At 45.1% G+C, this 23,282-nt stretch overlaps 1 protein-coding gene and 1 long non-coding RNA gene across 7 annotated transcripts in view; one reads left to right on the top strand and one right to left on the bottom strand.

Moving 5' to 3' along the window:
• Positions 1–23,282, top strand: part of srgap3 (SLIT-ROBO Rho GTPase activating protein 3) — a 263,068-nt gene that overhangs the window by 85,311 nt on the left and 154,475 nt on the right. For all 5 annotated transcript variants that reach the window (XM_069939903.1, XM_069939901.1, XM_069939902.1 and 2 more), the window contains exon 2: positions 8,464–8,659. In XM_069939903.1, coding sequence (XP_069796004.1) covers positions 8,464–8,659 — 196 coding nt within the window. The remainder of the gene's footprint in view (positions 1–8,463; positions 8,660–23,282) is intronic.
• Positions 1–23,282, bottom strand: part of LOC138764249 (uncharacterized) — a 39,141-nt gene that overhangs the window by 13,979 nt on the left and 1,880 nt on the right. The window contains exons 2-3 of one of the 2 annotated variants that reach the window (XR_011358087.1): positions 9,565–9,714; positions 5,407–5,605 (exon numbers count right to left, since the gene is read on the bottom strand). This is a non-coding gene — a long non-coding RNA (uncharacterized lncRNA). Of the gene's footprint in view, positions 1–5,406; positions 5,606–9,564; positions 9,715–23,282 lie in introns of those variants that run through there. The other variant, XR_011358088.1, reaches the window with a different exon arrangement.

Here is a 23,282-nt window from a genome sequence, read left to right on the forward strand (position 1 = left end):
GGCTGATATGCATCCTTGGGGAATGCCTGTGTTGATATTCAGTGAGGAGGAGACGTTGTTTCCAATTCATAGTGACTTTGGTCTTCTGATGAGAAAGTCAAAGTTCCTGTTCCAGAGGAGGGTACAGAGGCTCAGAGTTTATAGCTTCTTGACCAGCACTGATGGAATAATGGTGCTGAAGGCCGAAGTGTAGTCGATGAAGACCAGCCTTGTATATGAGTTGCTGTTTTTGAGATAATTCAGACCCAAGTGGAGAGCTAGCAATATTGCATCTGCTGTCGAGTGATTGTGACAATAGGAGAATTGCAGCGGGTCCAGATCTTTGCTCAGGCGCATGTTAATTCTGGCCTTGATCAGCCTCTTAAAGCATTTCATTACAGTAGAAGTTAGTGCTACTGGGTGGTGGTCATTGAGGCAGCTTACACTACCCTTCTTGGGTACCGGGATAGTCGATGCCCTTTTGAAACAGGTGGGAATCTCTGAATGCCACAATGAGAGGGTGAAAATATCCGTGAACACTCCGGCTCGTTGGTTGGTGCAGATTTTCAGTACCCTGTTAGGTTCGCCATCAGGGCCTGACACCTTGCGAGTGTTCACCTCTTGAATGATGTTCTGACATCGCCCTCAGAGACACATATCATAGGGTCTTGTGCCAGTACATATGTATCTGTACAAGTACTGATTGTGCATTGGGCTCTGAGAAGCCGACCTTCTTGGTGTGAAGAGTTCTTTCCACTCCTGAACGGGCAAGACGCAAAAGTGCTGGAGAAATTCAGCAGGTCAAAGTTGACAGCTTCAGATTTGTTGTCAGAATACGTACATTACATCACATGCAGCTAGGCATGTCCTGCAGGCAAGGCAGAATTACCATAGTGCAAAAACTGTATTCAAGAAGATACGTACACATCTAAACGAATAAAGAAATGAAAACAAACTGTGCAATGCAGAGAGAAAAACATCAATAAAGTATGAGTAAATCCTTAAATGAGACTCTGATTGAGTTTGTTGTTGAGGAGTTTGATGGTGGAGAGGTAGCAGCTGTTCCTGAACCTGATGGAGCGAGTCTTGTGGCACCGATACCTCTTTCCTGATGGCAGCAGTGAGAACAGAGCATGTGCTGGGTGGCGTGGATCCTTGATGATTGCTGCTGCTCCTTGACGGAAGCGTTCCCTGTAGATGTTCTCAATGGTAGGGAGGGTTCCGCCTGTGATGTCCTGGGCTGTGTCCACTACCTTTTGCAGGGCTTTCTGCTCAGGGATATTGGTGTCCCCATACCAGACCATGATGCAGCCAGTTAGCGCACTTTCCACCACACATCTGTAGAAATTTGCCAGGGTTTTCGATATCATTACCAAACCTCCACAAACTCCTGAGGAAGTAGAGGCTCTGATGTGCTTTCTTCACAATGCCATTAGTATATTAGTCCAGGAAAGATCCTCTGATTTAGTGACTCCCAAGAACTTAAATTTGCTCACCTTCTCCACCTCTGATTCCCCACTGATCACAGGATCGTACACCTCTGGTTTTCCCTTCCTGAAGTCAACAATCAGCTCCTTGGTTTTGGTGACATTGAGTGTGAGGTTGTTGTTGGTGCACCGTCCAGACAAGTTTTCAATCTCCCTCCTGCATGCTGACTTATTGCCCCTTTTTATACAACCCATTACTGTGGTTTTGTCAGCGAATCTGTAAATGGTGTTGTTGCACCGATCCACACAGTCATAGGTGGATAGTGAGTAGAGCAAGGGGTTAAGAACGCCACATGCATTGTAAGTAAAGAGATATCACCAACATTTCATTCCTGACAAAGGACCCACGCCCGAAATGTTGGTGACCCTGTACTTCCTGTGGATGCTGCGTGGCCTGCTGAGTTCGTCCAGCACCTCTGTGTATTGCACTCAACCCCAGCATCTGCAGAGTTTCTAGTTTAACCCCGCTCTGAAAGTATCAGGACACTGTGGCTAAACTGGAATTGATGGTCTTGCATGAGAGCTGATCTTAACCACGCTTTTCGTTTGTGCATGATCAAGGACATGCATTAATGTTGGTGCGGAGCATGGGATACCTGTGGCTGGGACATAGGAAAAGAATGCGGAAATGCAGGTGCGCTTCCATGTGAAACAGTGGAGAAGGATGCCTCACACACAGCAAATGCACAAGTGCAAGATGGCAGGTTAGGGCCACAGCAGGGTAGTTAGTAGTCAGATCAGCCCACAGAGAATAACAGCAGAATCAGACTTTATTGTCATTAACATGCTTTGTGGCAGAATTACAGGTGCAAAACTACTATAAATTACATTTTTAATAAATAAATTAGGGGAAAAGAAGAGAAAGTGAGGTCGTGTCTGTGGTTCATTGTCCGTCCAGAAATCTGACAGTCGAGGGGAAGAAGCTCTCCTTTTGCCATTTGGTGTTTGTCTTCAGGCTCCCGTACCTCCTTCCTGATGGTAGCAATGGCCTGGGTTTGTGAGGGTCTTCGATGATAGAGGCTGCTTTCTTGAGACATCACCTCTTATAGATGTCCATAATGGAGTGACGATTAGTGCCCATGATGTCACTGGGCGAATTCACAACTCTCTATCGCCTCTTTGTGTCTTGTGCATTGGCCCCTCCTTACCAGACAGCGATGCAACCAGTCAGAATGCTCTCCACGGTTGACCGGTAGAAATTTGCAAGTCTTTGGTGATGAACCAAATCTACTCAGCAATGCAGAAGGCCCCCCCCCCCCCCACACCACCAGTGCAAGACAAACCATCATCCCGGAAGGTTCTGCAGTACTCAATGGGGACAAAATGGAAAATGTCTTCTCGAGCTGCCCCCAAGCCTCGAATACATACGATCCTAGTGGTGCTCTGTTGACTGACCTTTCAAGCACTGGGGTGTATACAATCAGTGCCATTACAGTGGACAATGAGGATTTTGCTTCCTGAACACCTTTTTGCATGAATTTTATGGATTTTGGGCTTATCGCATACTGTTTTTTAGATATAACCTATTTTTGTGATTTTCTGTTATATTTTGTCTACTAGTATATTGCCCATGAAGGACGCTGTTTTGGTCAGTCCAAGCATGCCTGGGCATGTACGTACACGGTGCAGGAGCTAAGCAAGTGCTGTCTTAGGCCTGGGCATGGTTAGTCAGTGTAGATGCAGATTAAAGTAGCTCACATATGCAGATGCTGTGCTCTATCATTGATATGGATTGAAAGCATGTTGACACACGTTCTTCAGTCAATAGCATAGTGAGTGCATTTATCAATAGCATTTAATGTCTTTTGGAAGATTCAACTCAGCAGAAATGTCTCGTCAATGTTGCAACAGCTGCAATGCATTTGGTTACATTGTAGTGAGTACGTGCTTAAGGCTCAAAGACACAGCATGACTGCACTGATTAAGAAAGCCTATGAGCTCTACTTCGGTTGTAAAATTAGTGGCTGACAAACCCTGGGCTCCTCTCATTTGTTGTGCAACATGTGCAGTCAGCCTGGGAGCAATGGGTCAGCACCATGATACGCTTAAACAATAAAAGTTAATTTAATGCATCTGCAGACTTTAGTGTTTCACTGAAGTTTCACTTTAATATTTCTCCAGCTTCCTATGTGATGCAGCAAATCTGAAATTATCTTTGCGTTCAGCTTGAACTTCAGGGAGCAAACATTATTACTGATAGCATCCTTCTGATGTTATCATTTGGGTTCCATTGGTCTTCAGTGGATTCAATGTCTAGCTCTCTGACTGAAAAGTGAATGCAATCTGTCATGAACGATGATACTTTATTGAGTCTTCTCTGCGTGCGACACTGCTGTCCAACTCAGTAAAATTAACTGAGTAAAGTCATTGGCTGACACATACACCAAGGAATTTTGTTCGCAGATCCTTTAGAGATCCCTGCAGTTTCTTCAGGCTAGTGATTTGCTTTGTTCAAGTATTACTGACTTTGGAATGAGGACATAGGTTAATTGCAGGGAGATAAGGGCCCAATGGTCTCTGACACAACAGAGCTTGCTAAAAGTCGGTCTTCCAACTCGCAGCTCAAAGGAGACCATTCAGGCCATCCCTTCTGTCCATTACTCCATGCCAAATTTTTATTCTGCTTAATCCCATTGACCTGCACCTGGATTGTAGCTCTCCATACCCCTTCCGTCAATATTGAAATGGACCCTGCATTCATCACTTCCCCGGCAGTTCATTCACACTCTCACCACTCTCTGTGAAGTTCAGAAGTTTCCCTGAATGTTCGCCGTAAACACGTCACCTTTCACCGTTAACCCATTGTGATAGTACAGATTCTATTACCAATATGTAGGATGACTGTGATTGGCTGAGAGTGTAGCCACACCTACTGGCAGGTCTTAAAGGATTGCTCCTAGCCAGACCAGGTCATTCTGGACTGGTCGACCTTCTTGTGATATGCTCCAGTGTTTTAGTTAATAAAAGCCTTGCTTTGGATCAACAAGTCTTTGATGCACTCTATACCCATGTACTCTTGTCTTTGTCTCACCGAACCTCAGTGGAAAAAGCCTGCTTTATCTATAGCCATAACTTTGTACACCTCTATCAAATCTCCTCTCGTTCTTCTACACCCCAGGGAATAAAGTCCCAATCAGTTTAACCTTTCCCTGTAACTCAGCTCCTCAAGTCTCTGCACTCTTTCATTCTTTATTGATACCTTTCCACTCTCCCACTCTATAGCCCTCTAAATCCTTCCCTTCAAGTATTCCCTTTTGACATGCCTCCACCACCACCCCTCACAGTACATTCACGAACTATGGTAAAAAGATTTTCCTCCGGTTGATTTTACTTCTTTTCTCAATCACCTTCCTTCTGAGCTCCTAGGTTCTTGACTCCTCCCCCCCAAAGGGTAACAGTTTCTCTCCATTTAATTGGTCTAAGCTCGTCATCATTCTAAATCCCTCCTTCAGAACACTGGCAACCATCTCTGTTTCAGTCTTTTCATATTTCAAAAGTCCCTCATCCCTGCAAAAATGTTAGTCAATCTCTTCTGTTCCCTCTCTAAACTTTTTCAACCTTTTCTATCCTATGACGCTTCGAACACAGAACACAAGACTCTGATTGTAGCCAAACCAGTGGCATGATTTCCCTACTCTTCTGCTCTGTATGTGAAGTTGGGGATCCTGTATATTCTCTTAACCACCTTCTCAACCCATCTCTCTCTCTTTCGTAACGAATGATGCATATTACTACCACCTCTCCCTGCTCTTTTCAAAATCGAGCTCTCAGGTGTACATATAGTGCCCTTCATAATGTTTGTGACAAAGACGCTGTATTCCATTATTTTCCCCTGTGCTTCACAGTTTAAATTTTGTAATCAAACAATTCACATGTAATTAAAGTGCACATTCCAGATTTTATTCAAGATTGTGTGCACACATTTTGGTTTGACCATGTAGAAATTGTAGCATTTTTTATACATAGTTCCCCCATTTCGGGGCCCTATAATGTTTGGGACATTTGGTTTCGCAGGTCTTTCTGAGTACTCAGGTCTGTTTAATTGCTTCAGTGGGGCAGGTATAAGAGAGCTAGACTTGCTTCTAAGCTTTGGATCACTCTTGGAGTCTGCAGTTGCCATTTTTCAATGAGGACCAGGGCTGTGCCAATAAAAATCAAAGAAGCCATTATGAGGCTAAAAAGCAAGAATAAAACCTAGTCTAACCCCTATCCTTCACCTCCAAATTATATCTCATCAAACCCCCTTTCTTTCCACACCCCCTGGCTCTCATCTCTTTCCCCCACAACTCTCCTCTGACCTCCCCTGCCTGCTACCTCCCCCCCTCTGGCCTTCCCAGCACTCAACCACCCCACTCCTATCTGGCTTCCCCTGCCTCGCATCCCCTCCACCAGAACCCCCGTGCCCTCCCTCCCATATCCATCTAGTGCTTGTGGATCGATGCTCCTCCCTTTGACCCTCCCCCGCCATTTTATTCCAGTGCCTGCCTAGATATTGATCACATCTTGAAGAAGGGCTCAGGCCTCAACTTCGGTTAGATATCCTGTCTTTCCCGTTTAAATAATACTGTGTGACCTGCTGAGTTTCTCCTGCATTTTTATTATCATAGTACCAACCTCAGCTTTCTCCACCGTACACTTACCTCAACACATTCTTTTACCACTACTCCCTTACTCCCTCTGTCCATTTGCTTTATCAGTTGTCTACCCGTGTGCCTTTATTTCAAGACCTTCGACATGACAGCCTATGATTTGATACCTTTCTCAACAACATATATATCAAATCAACTGTACTTCCCTTATCAACACTTTCTGTTATGTCATCAAAAAACAATCTGGTTTTTCTTTTAAAAATCCCAGCTGCTTTCTCCAATTGGTTCACACTTGTCCACATGGGTGCTAATTCTGTCCTGGATTATTAATTTTATGATTTAGACAGACAGTGCAGGGACAGGCCCTTCCGGCCCATAAGTCCATTCAATAACAGACCCTTCCGGCCCACAAATCCATGTAAATAACAGGCCCTTCTGGCTCACGAGTCCATGCTGCCCAAATACCTATAACCCCATACATTTTTATAGTGGGAGGAAACCAGAGTAAACCCACACAGACACGGGGAGAAAGTACAAGCTCCTTTCAGGCGCTGCCAGATTCGAACCCAGGTTACTGGCACTGTAATAATGTGTGCTAACAGCTACATTATCCTAACTTCTAGAATTTTTCTGTCATCAAGGTTAAACTGACTAGTCTGCACACATTTAGTTGGCCGCTATTTTTCCCCTTGTTAGTAGCCCCATCTCGCCCTTTTGAAAGCCTGCATGTAGATCTGTAGCTGGCCAAGTTAAGGGCTGTACAGGTTTGAGAGCCCTTATTCCAATACGCATACAGACTTGATACCTCACTTGACCAGCTGAGTTTCTCCAGCAGCTCTGTGTGTTGCACCATATTTTCTGAAGACTCTGAGTGCAAATGTTAACGGGTGTGGAAACTACCTAAATTGAACAATGTGATGCCAGCTTTAAGCCTGGAAAATTGGTGTTCCATTTACTGATCTTGTAGGCTTTTGTATTTGGAACGACCTAGGCCAGGTCAGGTTCGCCCTTCTCTTTGGGACTGTTGGGGTTTACTGTGTGACCGATATGGAGGCTGCAGGCCTCATTGCTGTTCCGATCCTCTGCTCTCTCCATGTCTGTCCCAAACTCCTCTGCTCACACGACACCAGTTTGGTTCCCTTTTCCCTCTCTCCAGCCCTTGACTCCTTGCTCATTGAATGCTGGTTTCCATTCCCACCTCCGGAATACCGCCTACTAACATGACAAAGCAATGTGAGAAGGGGGCGGCGTTGTCATGGTTATGGGCCTTCTACTGCAGTGTGTCAAGGAGAAGACCATGATGCATCATGCCATTTACTCTGAAAATTTATTCTTCATCCTGGATTTTGGCTGCACGGAGTTGGTGTGTTCAGATGGTTAGAGCAGCGAGGCACACAGGCCAGGACACAAGTGGGTCCATTCAGGCATCACTGTACCACACCAGGATCCCTGTCGTTCAGGTTTTGTACTCTCGCGTTGGGCACATGTCAGGCAAGCAGCACTAAGGACCCCAGTCACTGCACAGTGGCTTTCCTACTGGGAACAAGATAGGGGCTCAGCTGCGCACTGGATTTGTTCCAATAACCTGCTACCTACCTCTCATCCTTGAAGAACCTGCTGCCTTCCTTTGCTGAATGGTGTGCTGCTTCTCATTATCGAATCGCCTGCTGCCCTTCATCACGGAGTAACTTACTACCACTCATCAGTGAAAGCCTGCTACCTCTCATTGTTGAAAGCCTCTCTTTACCAAATAGCTTGCTGCCTCTCCTCATCGAATAGCCTGCTGTCCCTCAAGATGAAGGACAGGCACTTGGCTGAAGTCCCAGTGGGCTACTGGCAATTATGGAAGTGGAACTTGGGAAAACTTGACAGGTTCAAGAACAGAAAAGACAATCGAGGTAAATTTATGGCAGTCGTTAGCAGGTGTATGTCTGGCAATGGCTGAGAGGTGGAAGTTCAGGGGGAAACAGCTTTGCAATCACGCTCTGCTCAATTACTTCCTGGCATAAGATGTCAGCCCCACGTAATGGGGAGATTTAAGTCCCACCCGAGAGGCTTGATTTATAATGCAGCGTGTTGCAGTGCAGTATCAAGGGAAGGATTCAATCCGAGAGGTGCCATTGGTTGCATGAGAAGCTACCTGGGTAGCAAGCTGTATTAGATCTTGCTGCACTGTTTGGATGCAATGTCAACAACCTCCTTAATATCTCCACATCCAGCAATTAAATAAGTTTACCTGGTCATTGTTCACATTGCTGTGTAAAAATAAACTGCTGTGTTCCCTTTCCTGTAAAGCTGACCACTTATAAAACGACTCTGGAGATTCTTGAGTGGGTGTGACCCCCCCTCACCCCTCCTCCATCCCCTATCACAGATGTAATTGATTGTTTCCCGTCTATTTCTCCTAGAAATCCGAGCACAATTGACAGAGCAGCTGAAATGCCTGGAGCAGCAGTCGGAATCCCGCCTCCAGCTCCTGCAGGATTTACAGGAATTCTTCCGGAGGAAAGCAGAGATCGAGGTGGAGTATTCGCGGAGTCTGGACAAGCTGGCGGAGAGGTTCGCGGCCAAGATCCGCAGCTCCAAAGAGCACCAGCAGTTCAGGTAAGCTGACGTCAGCCTCCATCTCCCCGTTTCTCCGCAAGCCTTGCTAAAGGTCTCAGGGTTGGTTTGGAGTTGGAAGGTGGCAGAGTGAGCTCAGCATCCTAAGAGGAGATTATAGGATGCAGATACAGGAAAGGATGGGGGATGGTCCACTTCTTCTTGTAGAAGAGAAGACCAGGCAAAGATGGGATTTGAAAAATAAGGTTCTCTTTTAGGCGGCAGGGGGCTGCAGTGCTGGAATTAAACAAGAAGATATGCAAACACTGGGGTTGAGTGCAGTACATAAATGACACTCAGCAGTTCACGCAGCATCCAGAGGAAGTAAAAGGCAACCAATGTTTCGGGCCTGGACCCTTTGTCAGGATTTACAATTCCCGACGAAGGGCCCCGGCCTGAAACATTGGCTACCATTTACTTCCCACAGATGTCGTGTGACCTGCTGAGTTTGTTCAGCTCCAGCACATTTTTGTACTGCAGGCACTGAATTTTGGGGCACCTTGCTCCAGCATCAATGAAGGGTTCCAGCTGGAAATGTTGACCATTCCTTTTCTCCCACAGATTCTGCTCAACCTGCTGAGTTCCTCCAGCAGTGTGTTTTTTTTTTATATGGGAGGCGATTTGCCGCCTCACACCCTTAACCCTCTATTTTTCTTGGATCCATGTGCCTGCCTGAGTATTTTACACATCTCTATAGTACCAGCTTCCACCACTGCTCCTGGCACTGTATTCCTGGCACCCACTTACCTCTGACATCTCCTCCCTCACTGAACAGTTGCCCTCTGCTGTTTGCTGCTCAAGCCTCAGGAAAAAAGTGCTGCTTCTACACCCTGTCTATGCCTCTCATCTTGAAGACCTCTATTAAGTTACCTCTCATCCTTCTTCACTTCAAAGAGAAAAGCCCTGACCTTGCCTCATAAGACGCATCCTCCCGTTGGCTTTTTTCTCTGCTTCATTTGTGTGTGAGGGCGATATTTCCTGCAAGCATTTCAATCAGTCGGGACTGCGGGTTGAATGATGTTCCACTGGCAACACGCAGATGGGTTTAGACTTCACGCCTGCCAATAGCAAATGCATTAATTAGTCCTCATCACACAGATATGAATCGTGGCAGAGACTCAGCTGAATCTTGACCCTGACAATGAGCAATGATGTTGCATTGTGACATTCTGGGTGATCACTGAACATGTTCCTTGACAATGGCCCAAAGGCATGCTATCCACTGTGTTGCACAACTTGGTTCCCATCCTACCTGTCTGGGCATTTGACAAGTTTCAGCAGGTTATGAGAATGCAAGGTTGAACAGAGAGTACCCAGTAATTTGTGCAACCAGTTCCCTGCAGTTGGACTGAACTGAGCATTTAGTATACAAGGATTCACTCTCCTGTCAGGGGCTGTAAAAGGGAGGTCCAAAATGCAGAAATCTGATGGGACACTAGCCCCTTTGTGCGTCAAAATCCAATTATGATTGATGCCTTTTTGATATCTGGCACTGCATGTTGTAAGGGCAGTTCCATCTGCCCATCCCAAGATCAGGAGGTTAGCCATAGGCCCTCTTGAATCAGGAACTTCACTGGTACCCATGTGAGGGGGAGGAGGATTGTGGATAGGATGGGGAGGTTGTAGGTTGATTGGGATAATTGGGAGACCCGGGCTTGTGGTCCAGAAGAGCCTGTTACCGTGCTCTATGTCTAAATTAAATATATTGTCATATACATGAGAAAAATGTACGGATGCACTGACATTGTTACTTGCTGCAGTCACACGGGCACATAACTACTAACAACCATAGTATGAACTAAATTACCGTGATATGCCATGAGGTGGAGAAAAGGGATTGTAAATATAAACGGTAGTGTGGTGGCCCACCACTGCAGCGACCAAACCGGCGGTCCGGGCGGCGAGTGCACTTCAAAGCCACCAGACTGCACAGCAGCACTGGCCCTAGCAAGTGAATCAGCGGACAAACAGCAAGGGCAGCATAAGGGCCAGTGACCCCAAAATGGTACTGGCCCTGCTGCATGCCAACATACAGGGACAGCACGTGGGGAAAAAGGAATGTCATGCAAGAAGGTATCCGCACGCGGGAAACCTGCTTTTGTTATGCAGGTCGTCACGTCAGCAACTGGGGCAAATGGCGAGAACGTGAAAGGTATAAAAGTTGGGCTTGAGCCCCAATAAAATACAGTGTTTAACCCGACTACACTCACGAGTGTGTGTTTCTTTCAAGTAGCGCGTGGCTACAGTAGATAAATTAATTACCTATGTTTCTATCTCATAATGCATGACATCTGTGCATTGTACTCTGTATATAACATGGGAGTGATGGCATTTGCTTCCATCATCTTCTGTGAGAGCATTCTCAGTAAAATAAATCACCCTCAGATCCCCTCCAGAACCTCTCCCTCTCATCTCAAACCTATGTCCATTAAACAGGAATGTCTGCAGATGCTGGGGTCAAGTGCATTTCTTAAATGTGCTGGAGAGGCTCGGCAGATCAGCAGTTTAGATGCTGAGAGAGAGAAGCAAAAGAATTAGCCAGATTGTGAGCCAGGGTAAAAAGTGCCGGAGCTCCCCATACGCAGTGCTGGCGCGGACCCAGGAGAGCAGGAAGCAGTCACTGTGCTGCTACGCACTGTCTTAATGCCGGCAGCTCCATGCAGACTTTAAACGGCCTGTAAAAGGAGCCGGCAGTGTTTGTAAGTAAAATCCTGCAACCACGGGGTCTGTGTCCGACGTGGCAGCGTCTGCACTGGGCAGCCACCTTGCAGACTCTGGGGAAGCAGCAGACCCGCACAGGGCACCAGTTACAATGGAGAACATTGGAGGTGAATCCATGAGCACTCAGTGACTCCGAAAGGACTTACTTTTACCTTTCCCTCTCTCAAACTATCGGGGACGCTGGGCAACACTAATGGTGACTCCTCGTCTATCTTGTTAAGGAATTCTTTGTCAAAGAGCAGTCAGGCCTGCATTGCTTTTATCATAGAGGTGCTAAAAACCCACAAGTTCATGGGGCAATGAGTGTAAAAGTAGTTCCAGTACAGGCATGACAGACTTAATGGCCGACTTTTGTTCTGTAGGTGTAATGATAATTTTCTGTGAGACCATGCCTGCAGTCTGGCGTGAATCCCAGGCTTTCCATTCTGGGCTGCAGGAAAAGTAAAGCATGGATACATTAGGGAATTAATCCAGAAAGTCTGCAGTCGCTGAGTGGATTGCAATGCACAAATTGCTGGAGAAACTCAGCATCATGGGCTGGAGAAACTCAGCAGGTCATGCAGCATCATGGGAAGTAAAGGGTAACCAACATTTTTGGGCCTGAGCTCATCAAGATATGAGCAAAAAAGTGCAGTGAGGGGGGAGGTAGGGACAAGGAGAGGAGCACAGGTAAGAGATGGATACAAGTGGAAGGAAAGAAAAGAAGACCGTGAAGAAGTGATGGGTGGAGAGGATAGCTCTCTGCTTGGACAGGAAAGGAGATGGGGAGCTGGAGGGAAGGAGATAGAGGGATGGGACCTTTGAGAAGTCGATGTTAATATTGCCTGCTCAAAGAGTGCCCACATAGAATATGATGCGTTGTTCCTCCAATTTACGGGTAGCCTTGGTTTTACGGTACATGAGGGCAGTGCATAAATCAGGGAGTCCATTGTGGTGACCGAGTCTTCTGTCGTTAGGATTGTCATTGTTCCCAGGACAACAGTGTGGCACTTGATGTGTAAGACAGCAAGACTGAACTCAACGAAGGCAGGTCGAACACAAACACAGATTTGTAACTGTCCATTGCACGATGACCCCGGAAACCTCAACCCGCTTCAAACTTCTGCAGTTCCTCACTGTTTTGATGGCCAATATACAGTACATGCAACAAGATCCCTTCAACATAATGAGGTAATGACCAGAGAATCCGTCAACGTGGTCCGGAGAGCTCTTGTACTCCAAAATTGCCATGAGAGTCTGTTCTTTTGAAGACACAGGAACCTATATGGCCCTCTAGGTATATGTTGACTCTCTAGGTGTATGCTGGCCCACTGGGGAGCAATACCATCAGTCCCATTCCTCTTCTCTTTGTTTGCTTGTACCCTTGCAACTTATTCTCTCCCAAATACCCATCGATTCCCCAATTAATTTTTTGCCATTAATCTCTATTCGGAGTAACTTGTTAATCAACCAGTGTATCTTTGGGAACAGACTAGAGCACCATTAAAACTCTACACACGCCACGCTCAAGGTGAGAACTGAACGTGGGTACCAATAACGTAGATAAAATGAGGGAGGAGATCCTGAAGAGGGACTACCGTGAGCTAGGAGGAGGTTAAGAGGCGACCTCCAGGGTCATAATCTCAAGGAAGCTACTTGTGCTGTGTGCAGGTAGGGGAAAAAAATGAAAAAATCAGAAGATTAAATGTGTGGCTGAAGGAATGGTGAAGAGTGCAAGGTTTCAGGTTCATTGACCATTGGGATCTCTTCTGCGGGAGACAAAACCTCTACAAGGAGGGATAGGTTACACCTGAATCCAAAAGGGGCCAATATACTGGCAGTAAGTTTTAATAATGCTGTTGGGTATGGTTTAAACTAAATTGGCAGAGGGGGTGGGAACCAGACTGATAAGGAAATGGATAGGAAGGAGAATATAGGGGTGGTTCCGATAGACTGTGAAATCATAAAGGCAGAGGGAACAAAAAGGGATAGAAAGTGGACAAATGTGTCAGGGATCAAAGTGAAGAGAGCAGGGAGGAACAGTTTCAAGGTATTGTATATGAATGCACAAAGTATACGGAATAAAATGGATGAGCTTCATGCGCAAATGGACATGTGAGGGTTTGATGTTATAGGAGTAACGGAGGCATGGCTGCAGGAGGGACAAGATTGGGATATTAATGTTCCAGGGTTCAGGGAAAGGACAGAAAGTTGGGAAGAGGAGGCGAGGTGGCTCTGTTGGTGAGGAATGGACTTCGGGCGCTGGAAAGAAACGACATTGAATCAGGTGGAGTAGAGTCTGTTTGGATAGAGTTGAAAAATTGCAATGGCCAGAGGACCATAATGGGGGGTCATATACAGGCCTCCAAACAGTAGCTCAGATATAGGAAGCAGTATAAATCAAGAATTGAGAACAGCACGTCAGAATGGTAGTGATACAGTAGTTATCACTTCAAAGTGCAGGTGGACTGGGAAAATCAAGCAGGTCCGGGAAAGCAAGAGAGTGAGTTTATAGAAAATCTCCGAGATACATTCTTGGAGCAGCTTGTGATGGAACCTACTGGAGGGAAGTCAATTCCAGACTTGGTACTGTGCAAGGGAAGGAGAGAGAAAGCAGGAAATTATCGACCTGTCAGCCTGACGTCAGTGGTGGGGAAGATAATTGGAATCTATCATAAAAGGAGAAATAGTGGGTCACTTGGGCAGGAATAATAGTATCAGAGCTCGTCTGCATGGATTCCTTAAGGGAAAATCATGCTTGACTAACCTTCTGGAATTTTTCGAAGATGTTTCAAAGAGGGTGGACTCGGGAGAGCCAGTGGATGTGGTGCACCTGGACTTCCAAAAAGCCTTTGATAAGGTCCCGCACAGGAGGCTAGTAGGCAAAATCAAGGAGCTGTGTCGAAGGGGGCAGGGTGCTGACATGGATAGAAAATTGGTTAAGAAATAGGAAACAAAGGGTTGGAATAAATGGGTCATTTTCAGATGGCAGGATGTGACGAGTGGGTTACCACAGGGTTCAGTGTTGGGTCCTCAGTTGTTTAGCATTTATGTAAATGATTTGGATGAAGGGATTAGTAACAACATGAGCAAATTTGCAGATGATACTAAACTGGGTGGCAGTGTAAAGTGTGAGGAGGATGTCAGGAAAATGCAGAGGAACTTGGATAGGTTGGGGGAGGGGGTGAAGGAATGGAAGATGAAGTTCAATGTGAGCAAATGTGAGGTTATCCATTTTGGAGGCAGTAATAGAGCAGAATATTATTTAAATGGAGTCAAGCTAGGGATCTGGGTAGTGCAAAGGGATCTGGGTGGACTTGTACACCAGTCACTAAAAGTTAGCATGCAGGTTCAGCAAGTGGTGAAGAGGGCAAATGGCATGTTGGCTTTCATAAAGAGGGGATTGGAGTATAGGAGCAGAGATGCCCTCCCGCAGTTGTGCAGGGCCCTGGTGAGACCTCACCTGGAATATTGCGTCCAGTTCTGGTTCCTCAATTTGAGGAAGGACACACTCGCTATGGAGGGAACGCAGCGCAGATTTACAAGGTTGGTTCCTGTGATGGCAGGATCGTCATACACTGAAAGGTTGGAAAGACTGGGCTTATTTGCAATGAAGTTTAGAAGGATGAGGGGAGATACGAATGAGGTGATATAAGATTTTCAAGGGGTTAGACAGGGTGAATTCGGATTCCATGTCCCCAATGTTGGGAGAGGGCATAGTTTAAGAATACAGGAAAGGCCCTTTAGGACGGAGATGAGGAGAATTTTCTTTACCCAGAGAGTTGTGGATCTTTTCAGCAGAGGGTGGTAGGGGGCAGATTTGCTGGATATGTTCAAAAGGAAGTTAGATAAAGCTCTTGTGGGAAGGGGAGTTAAGGATTATGGGGATAAGGCAGGGAATGGTTACTGATGGAGAATGATCAGCCATGATCTGAAAAATGGTGGTGCTGGCTTGACGGGCCAATTGGCCTACTCCAGCACCTACTGTCTATTGTCTATTGACTATACAGCAACAGTGCTGCCTGCAGCAGTGTCATCGCATTGTAGGACACAAGCACTGGTTCCAGCAGCCCGCCCTCAGCTCTGGGCTGGTGTGTCAGCCTGGATGAGTTGTTCAGTGCCTTAGTGCAACATCAGATCAGAAGCTATTTTTGTCATGTAATAAAACAGAAATGTAATATTACATGACATTTCCTTTTGTCTGTCACAAGGCAAATATTTTCCATTACCCAGTGCCCCTTTCAGTCAGAGAAAGAGAAGCAAAAGAGGGTCCCTTCAGAGTCACTGTGTGTCCGTGGATTCACTTCCAATGCTCCCACAGCCCATTATCTTCATGCTGACCATCAGGTCCCCATCAGGCAGTGTGTTCCAGATTGCAACCACCCTCCAGATGAGATGTTTTTCCTCATAGCTCTTTAACCCTCTCACTCCTCACCTCAAAACTGGTTTTAAGCATCTCCATCCTGGAGGAAGATTTCTCACTGTCCATCTTAGAATCCTTATATTTTTCTTTGTATTATATATGTGTCCATCAAGTACCCCCTCAGCTTCCTCTTATGCAGGGAAAACATTCCTTGCACCAAATGTAAGATTCCTTTATTGTCATATAAAAGTACAGAACAGATAATATGATACGAAATTCCCTTCTTCCTGACAAGAGGCAGATAAAGGTTCACCATTACAGAACAAGAAAAAGAGAAACAAAAGAGAGTCCCTTCAGGATCACTGAGTGTCCGTGGATTTGCCTCCAGCCCTCCCGCAGCCTCTACAGCTGCACCGACTTCTGTTCTATCTGTCGGCGACCCAAGCCCCAGATCCAAACCCTTCATTGCCCGAGACCATTCAGAAGCTCACTTGTCCCACATCTGATACTTGGTGCCCAAGAGCCAATCCCCAGCAGCCCATGTGGAGACATCAACCACAACCTCAGAGTCACAGAGTCACACAGCACAGAAACAGGCCCTTCAGCCCAGATCATCCATCTATTGCCTTCCTACACCAGTGCCAACAAGGTGCATTTGGCCCACATCAGTCCACATCTTTTCTGTTCATGTATCTGTCCAAACCCTGTGACTGTACTATCACTACCACTTTCTCAAGCAGCTCATTCAATATACCCGTGTGGAAAACCCTGCCTCCCAGACCATTTTAGTCCTTTCCTTCCCACCTTGAATCTATGCCCTGTAGTTTCAGATTCCCCTACCCTTGAAAAAAGATTGTCACCGTATCCATGCCCCTCGATTTTATAAAGCTCACTGAGGTCCTTCCACAGCCTCCAATGCTCCAGAGAAAACATACCCAGCCTGGGTTTTTTTTTAATTTAGACATACAGTACTGTTTCAGGCCCTTTCATCATATAAGCCCGTGCCACCCAATTACACCCAATTGACCTACTTCCCCAGTACATTTTGAACAGTGGAAAGAAACCGCAACATCCAGACAAAACCCGTACAGACACGGGGAGATCATATAAACTCTTTAGAGATGGCACTGGATTTGAACCCACAACACTGGCATTGTAACAGGTTGCACTAACTGCCTCGCTAACTGTGCTGCCCTCTCCAGCCTTGTCTCATAACTTGAGCCCTCCAATACCTCAGCAACATCCTTGTAGATCTTTTCTGCACCCCCTCCAGCTTTATTACATCCTCCCTTACTGAACACAAGATATCCAGGTGCAAGCTCACCAGCATCTTATACATCTAGAACACCATTTCACAGGTCCTGTACTCAATACCCTATCCATTGAAGGCAAGCACACGTACACCTTCTCTATCACCCAATCTCCCTGTAAAGAATCAATGCCCCATCCAATGAAGACAAACACACCGTACACATTTTATATCGTTCAATCTCCCTGTAAACGAAATAAAGCCCCATCCAATGAAGGCAAGCCCACCGTACACCTTCTCTGTCACCCAATCTCCCTGTAAAGGAACCAATGCCCCATCCAATGAAGGCAAGAACACCTTCTCTATCACCCAATCTCCCTGTAAAGGAATCAATGCCCCATCCATTAAAGGCAAGCACACCATACACCTTTTCTATCGCTCATTCTCTCTGTAAAGGAATCCATGAAGGCAAGCCCACCGTACACCTTTTCTATTGCTCAATCTCCCTGTAAAGGAAGTTTGAACGTACCTCTGGGTCTCTCTGATCTACAGTGCAAATCCTTCTCTCGTTTGACATTTGACTCGAGATGAAAGTGTTAACCACTTGGCCACACCTAACACATGGGGACCTTCAGAATGTCGCTGGAACAGCTCGAATAACTGGATAAAAACTAGAAGTAACTCTGCAGCTGGCCCACTTTCCCTTTGGTTTCTGTGATGTGTGGCTCAGAGACAATTGTAGTGATTGGCAGATCTCTCGTGCCTCTGGGAATCCATACAGAAAAAATCCTCCTGTCAAAACTACAGGAAAGAGAATGCAACGAGCAGGAATGGTCTTGTTTGCTGCCTTCTTGAGATAGTTACCTCACTGGTGCTGTGTGATTGTGCTATATATTCATTTTGGAAGTTTGCGGTTTGGTACGTGTCTTCCCTCTGCACTTGTAATCCCAGTGGCTGCAACGCATTCGCTGGAATGCAGTTCGTGTGGTATACATGAGGCGGGATGCCAAGCTTGACTGCGGCAGCCAACGGGACCCAGGGGAAGCCTAATTGGATGCAGCTGTGAGAGTCAGGGGTCAACCCACGTTGTAACACATTGCTCAGTGAGCAGGTCCTGGCTCTCTCTGCTGGGCCCATATGTGAGTGGAACTGTTCATTGGGCACTGGAGAGCAAGGAGTTGGGGTGGGGGGGGGTGGTGGAAACAAAGAGTCCCAGCTGCTTTTGCCTGAACCACTTCTGGTTGCAGGTGAACTCAAAACTACCCCATGCATTCTCTTTCAATGGAAACCTTGATTACAGGTCAGGATATGAGGCAATTAGGAAGCACCAATGAAGCGCGTGTTGTAAGGGTTGTCAGCCAGTTCCTACACTAGCTGCTCCCCACTCTCCACTAAACAAAATGCTGGACCTTTTTTGTTCGTCAGAATATTGCCTGGATAGGAGAACATGCCTCAAGAAGTAAGTTGGAGCAGTGAAGAATAAGAGGTGGCTTAATAGATTTGAATAAGGTTATGAGGGTAGAGAGCCAACACCTTTTCTCCAGGATGACAATAGCAAATATCAGAGGACACTTGTTTAAGGTGAGTTGAGGAAATTTTAGGGCAGATGACAGAAGTGCTTTTTTGACACACAGAGAAGTGGTTGCCTGGAATGCATTTCTGGGCATGGTGGTGGAGGCTGGCTTAATAGGGACATTCAAAAAACTCTGAGATTGGTGCATGGGTGTAAGAAAAATAGAGGGTTATGGGTGTCAGGTTGGGAAAAATTAGATTGTTTACATAGGTCGGCATAGCTCTGGGCTGAAGGCCCTGTACTGTGCTATAATATTCTATGTTCTATCAAATATAAAGCACAGGCATGTTCCGGGAGCTGGCCATTTCCTTAACTCAGCCAGGAAAGAAGCATTAGGCTTGTGTTTCTAGGCAATAAATGAGAGATATAGAATCAAATAGCGTGAAAACAGCCCACTATCTTCATGCTGACCATCAGGTCCCCATCAGGCAGTGTGTTCCAGATTGCAGCCACCCTCCAGATGAAATGTTTTTACCTCATATCTCTCTTACCCTCTCACTCCTCATCTCAAAACTGGTTTTAAGCAACTCCATCCTGGAGAAAGATTTCTCACTGTCCATCTTAGAATCCTTATATTTTTCTTTGTATTTCATATGTGTCCATCAAGTACCCCCTCAGCTTCCTCTTATGCAGGGAAAACATTCCTTGCACCAAATTTAAGATTTCTTTATTGTCATGTTAAAAGTATAGAAATTCCCTTCTTCCAAGATGCAGGAAAAAGAGAAGCAAAAGAGCGTCCCTTCAGGGTCACTGAGTGTCCGTGGATTCGCCTCCAGCATTCCCACAGCCTCTGCAGCTCCACTGACTCCTGTTCTATCCATCAGCGACCTGAGCCCAGATCCAAGCCTCTGACACAATGAGGAAGCCTTCAGAGCCCAGGGCCATTTGGGAGCGCTTCTTTCCATCAGCACCTTCTCGAATCCCAGTTCCATTGTCTGGTTCCAGTGACCCTATCTCCAACAGCCCACAGCCTGGTGTGAGTCCTTTGACCTCAAGTCGCCTGCTGCCCACAACCTAAGTGTGTCCTTTATCCACTGAGCCCCTCGCTACTCCGCCACCATGGGTCTCTGTCTTCAGGCCATCTCCTCTGCTTCTCCTTCTTTACGGGGGATATTCCCTGATATTGGTGCTGTGCACTGCTCTCCTGGAGTCTGCATCACCTCCAGGCTGCTTCCTCGCACAGGCGTCACCATCTTTGGCCCAGGCCCTGCAGTCACAGGATCTTTCTGGCTGCCTTGGGAATGTTCATCCTTTTTGAAAACCCAACATTCTAAACTGTCCTCCAGACCATGACTCATGCTCTGAGTCATGAATTTTCTCCAGAAAATTCTAGATCATCTTCTGCACATGTCCAGTCCATCTCCCACTCTCTCAGCTGTCCACCTTCACTTTGGCTCTCTAAGGCAAACTGTCACTTTTTAACATAAAACACAACATATTGGCCAATACACAACACAGAACTCTGTAACACCTCTCCTGCTAAAAAAAATTTTGGTCCACAAGAACAAATTTTTAACAATTAATGGAAGTATTACATAAATAAAATAAAATAAACACTCCATTTTTTTACAGTAAGTATGTGATTAGATTCATATCTACCCAGATTAACATCTTGACAAACAATCTGCTATTACACTATCCATCCCCTATATGTGTGTAATAATTAAATCATACTCTTGTAATAGTAAGCTCCAATTCAATAACCGTCTGTTCTTATTTTTCATTTTAGACAGAAAAACTAATAGATCAAGATCAGTATGTATTATTAGTGGTTTTTGAGCAGTACAAATATACACATCAAAATGTTGTCACTCTAAAACAAGCGCTAATAACTCCTCATTGGTTGAATAATTTCGTTAATGGTCGTTCTCTCTTTCTCGAGAAGTAAGAAATAGGATGTTCTATTCCATCACCATCCTTCTTCTGTAACAGTACAGCACCAACCGCTTCATCACTGGCATCCACCGCTAAAAAGAATGGCTTTTCAAAGTTAGGGGACAAAAGTACAGGCTGATGGCATAAAATGGCCTTTAGCTTCAGAAACACTTCCTGGCATGCATCTAACCAGATAAATTTTTCTTTTTTTCCAAGTAGTTTTGTTAATGGGAGTGCAATTTCTGCAAAGTTTTTACAAAATCTACGATAGTAGCCAATCATACCAAGAAATCTCCAAAGAGCTTTCTTATTACCGGGGGATAGGGAACACAGTGATAGCCAATACTTTTGCTCCAACCAGTGCCACCTGTCCCTGTCTTACCACATAACCCAGATAAATTACAGTGGCATGTCCAAACTCACTCTTGTGCAAATTCACTGTGAGGTGTGCTTCCACCAGTCTCTGAAATAACTGCTCTATTCAAGCATGTGTTCTTCCCATGTATCTGTACTAATTACTAAATCATCGATATAGGCTCCTGTGTGCTCTAAACCCTGAATTACTGCATTAATCATTCTCTGAAATGTGCCAGGTGCATTTTTCATCCCGAAAGCATAACATTATACTCATACAATCCCAAAGGTGTAACAAATGCAGAAATCTCCCTGCCTTTCTCTGTGAAAGGAACACACCAGTATCCTTTTAAGAGATCAATCTTTGTAAGAAACTTAGCCTTCCCCAACTTATCTATACAATCATCTATTCTCGGAATAGGGAATGCATCAGTCTTTGTCACCATGTTTACCTTTCGATAATCTGTACAAAATCTAATTGAGCCATCTGGCTTAGGCACCAGAACACATGGTGAACTCCAATTTGAACTTGATTTTCAGATGATGTCATTTTTGAGCATATAATCTACCTCTTGATCCAACAATCTGCTCTTTTCCTGATTAACTCAGTAAGGATGCTGCTTAATAGGCTTAGCATCACTGACCTCCACATCATGACAAGCAACAGTAGTTCTTCTTGGAACATCTGGGAATATATCCTTAAATTTCATAAGTAATATCTTCATTTCTTCCCTTTCTGATTTAGTCAAATGCATTAACTTGGTGTCAAAGTTTTGCAAAACTAGAGAATTTTCCAGCCTGGGGCTTATCATTTTCTGTGCTCCATGACCTTCCATGAAACTTAACTCTTCCTTACTTTCCTCTATAACAAGCACCTTGGTTGGAATCCTAGTCTCCTCCTCAGTCATTTTCTCAAAGTAAGGTTTAAGCATGTTCACATGACAGACCTATGTTTCTCTTCGATGATCAGGCGTCTCAATGACATAGATGACCTGGTTAATTTTTGATTTCACCTTATATGGTCCTGAAAACTGAGCTCTCAAAGGGTTTGACTGCATTGGAAACAAAACCAATACGTTGTCGCCGGATTTAATGTCCCTAATTTTTGCTTTTTGATCATACCGAATTTTCATTTTTCCCTGAGCAGTTTTAAAATTTTTCCTTGCCATCTCGCAAGCCTGATGTAATCTGTTTTTAAATTTGAAAACATAATCCAACAGATTTGATTGCATATCATTATGTATCCACTGTTCCTTCAACAATAGTAATGGACCCCTGACTTCATGACCAAACACCAACTCAAATGGACTAAAGCCAAGAGACTCCTGAGTTGCCTCTCTAACAGCAAACAATAACAAATGGATTCCTTCATCCCAATCCTTATTATTTTCCATGTAATAAGTCCTCATCATAAATGGAACCTTTCCAAGGCCCCTTGACTTTCAGGATGATAGGCAGATGACACAATTTGATGGGCTTCCAATTCATACACCACCTGTTTAAATATTCCAGACATAAAATTACTCCCTTGGTCCGATTGAATTTCCCTTGATAGACCAAAGAGTGTGAAAAATTTTAACATTGCCTTCACAATCATCTTCGCTTTAATGTTTCTCAGGGGAATAGCCTCTGGAAACCTTGAAGCTATGCACATGAGTGTTAACAAATATTTATTGCCTGCTTTGGTTCTTGGCAATGGGCCAACACAATCCATTATCACTTTTGAGAAAGGCTCCCCGAAAGCAGGGATGGGTTGTAAAGGTGCCACTGGTGGTCCTTGATTAGGCTTGCTCACCAGTTGACAAGTGTGACAGGTTCTACAAAAGTTCACAACATCCTTTCTTAATTTCAGCCAATAAAACTGTTTCCTTATCTTTTCTACCGTCTTCTTCACTCCAAGATGACCTCTTAAAGGTGAACTATGAGCCAACTTTAATATTTCATTCCTGTAAGTTTTGGGAATTACAACTTGCCTTATTACCACCCAGTTTTCACTGGCAGGTATCACTTGTGTTCTCCACTTTCTCATCAATATTCCATTTTGAACAAAGTAACCTACTGGCACAGTGGGTTTGACAGAATCTTATCTCTTATCCCAGCAAGATCAGGATCATGCTTTTGTCTGGCGATTAATTCTTCTCTTGACAACAGCAAAGCTGGATCCTTAGGTTTGTCCTCAATGCTTGCCTCTACTACAGGATCATCACAGACTTTCTCTACCTCTACCTTTTTTCTAGACATGGCCCTAGTAATGGCACATGCAGGGTAGAATTCCAAATCCTTTTCGGACTCATAAACCAATGGCTTACTTGTGAGTTTCACCGCAGGTATGACTTTACCCTCTGCTAAATCATTCCCTAACGAAAGAGAAACTCCATCCACTGGCAGACTTGATCTTATCCCCATCGTAACCGGGCCTTTAACTAAGTCTGATTTCATCACTATTCTTTGGAAAGGTATAGGCTCTGCTTCACCACTAATGCCTTTAATTAAATTCATATCTCCAGAATCG

The sequence above is a fragment of the Narcine bancroftii genome, chromosome 5 (genome assembly GCF_036971445.1).
Source record: "Narcine bancroftii isolate sNarBan1 chromosome 5, sNarBan1.hap1, whole genome shotgun sequence".
Classification (NCBI taxonomy): Eukaryota; Metazoa; Chordata; class Chondrichthyes; order Torpediniformes; family Narcinidae; genus Narcine; species Narcine bancroftii.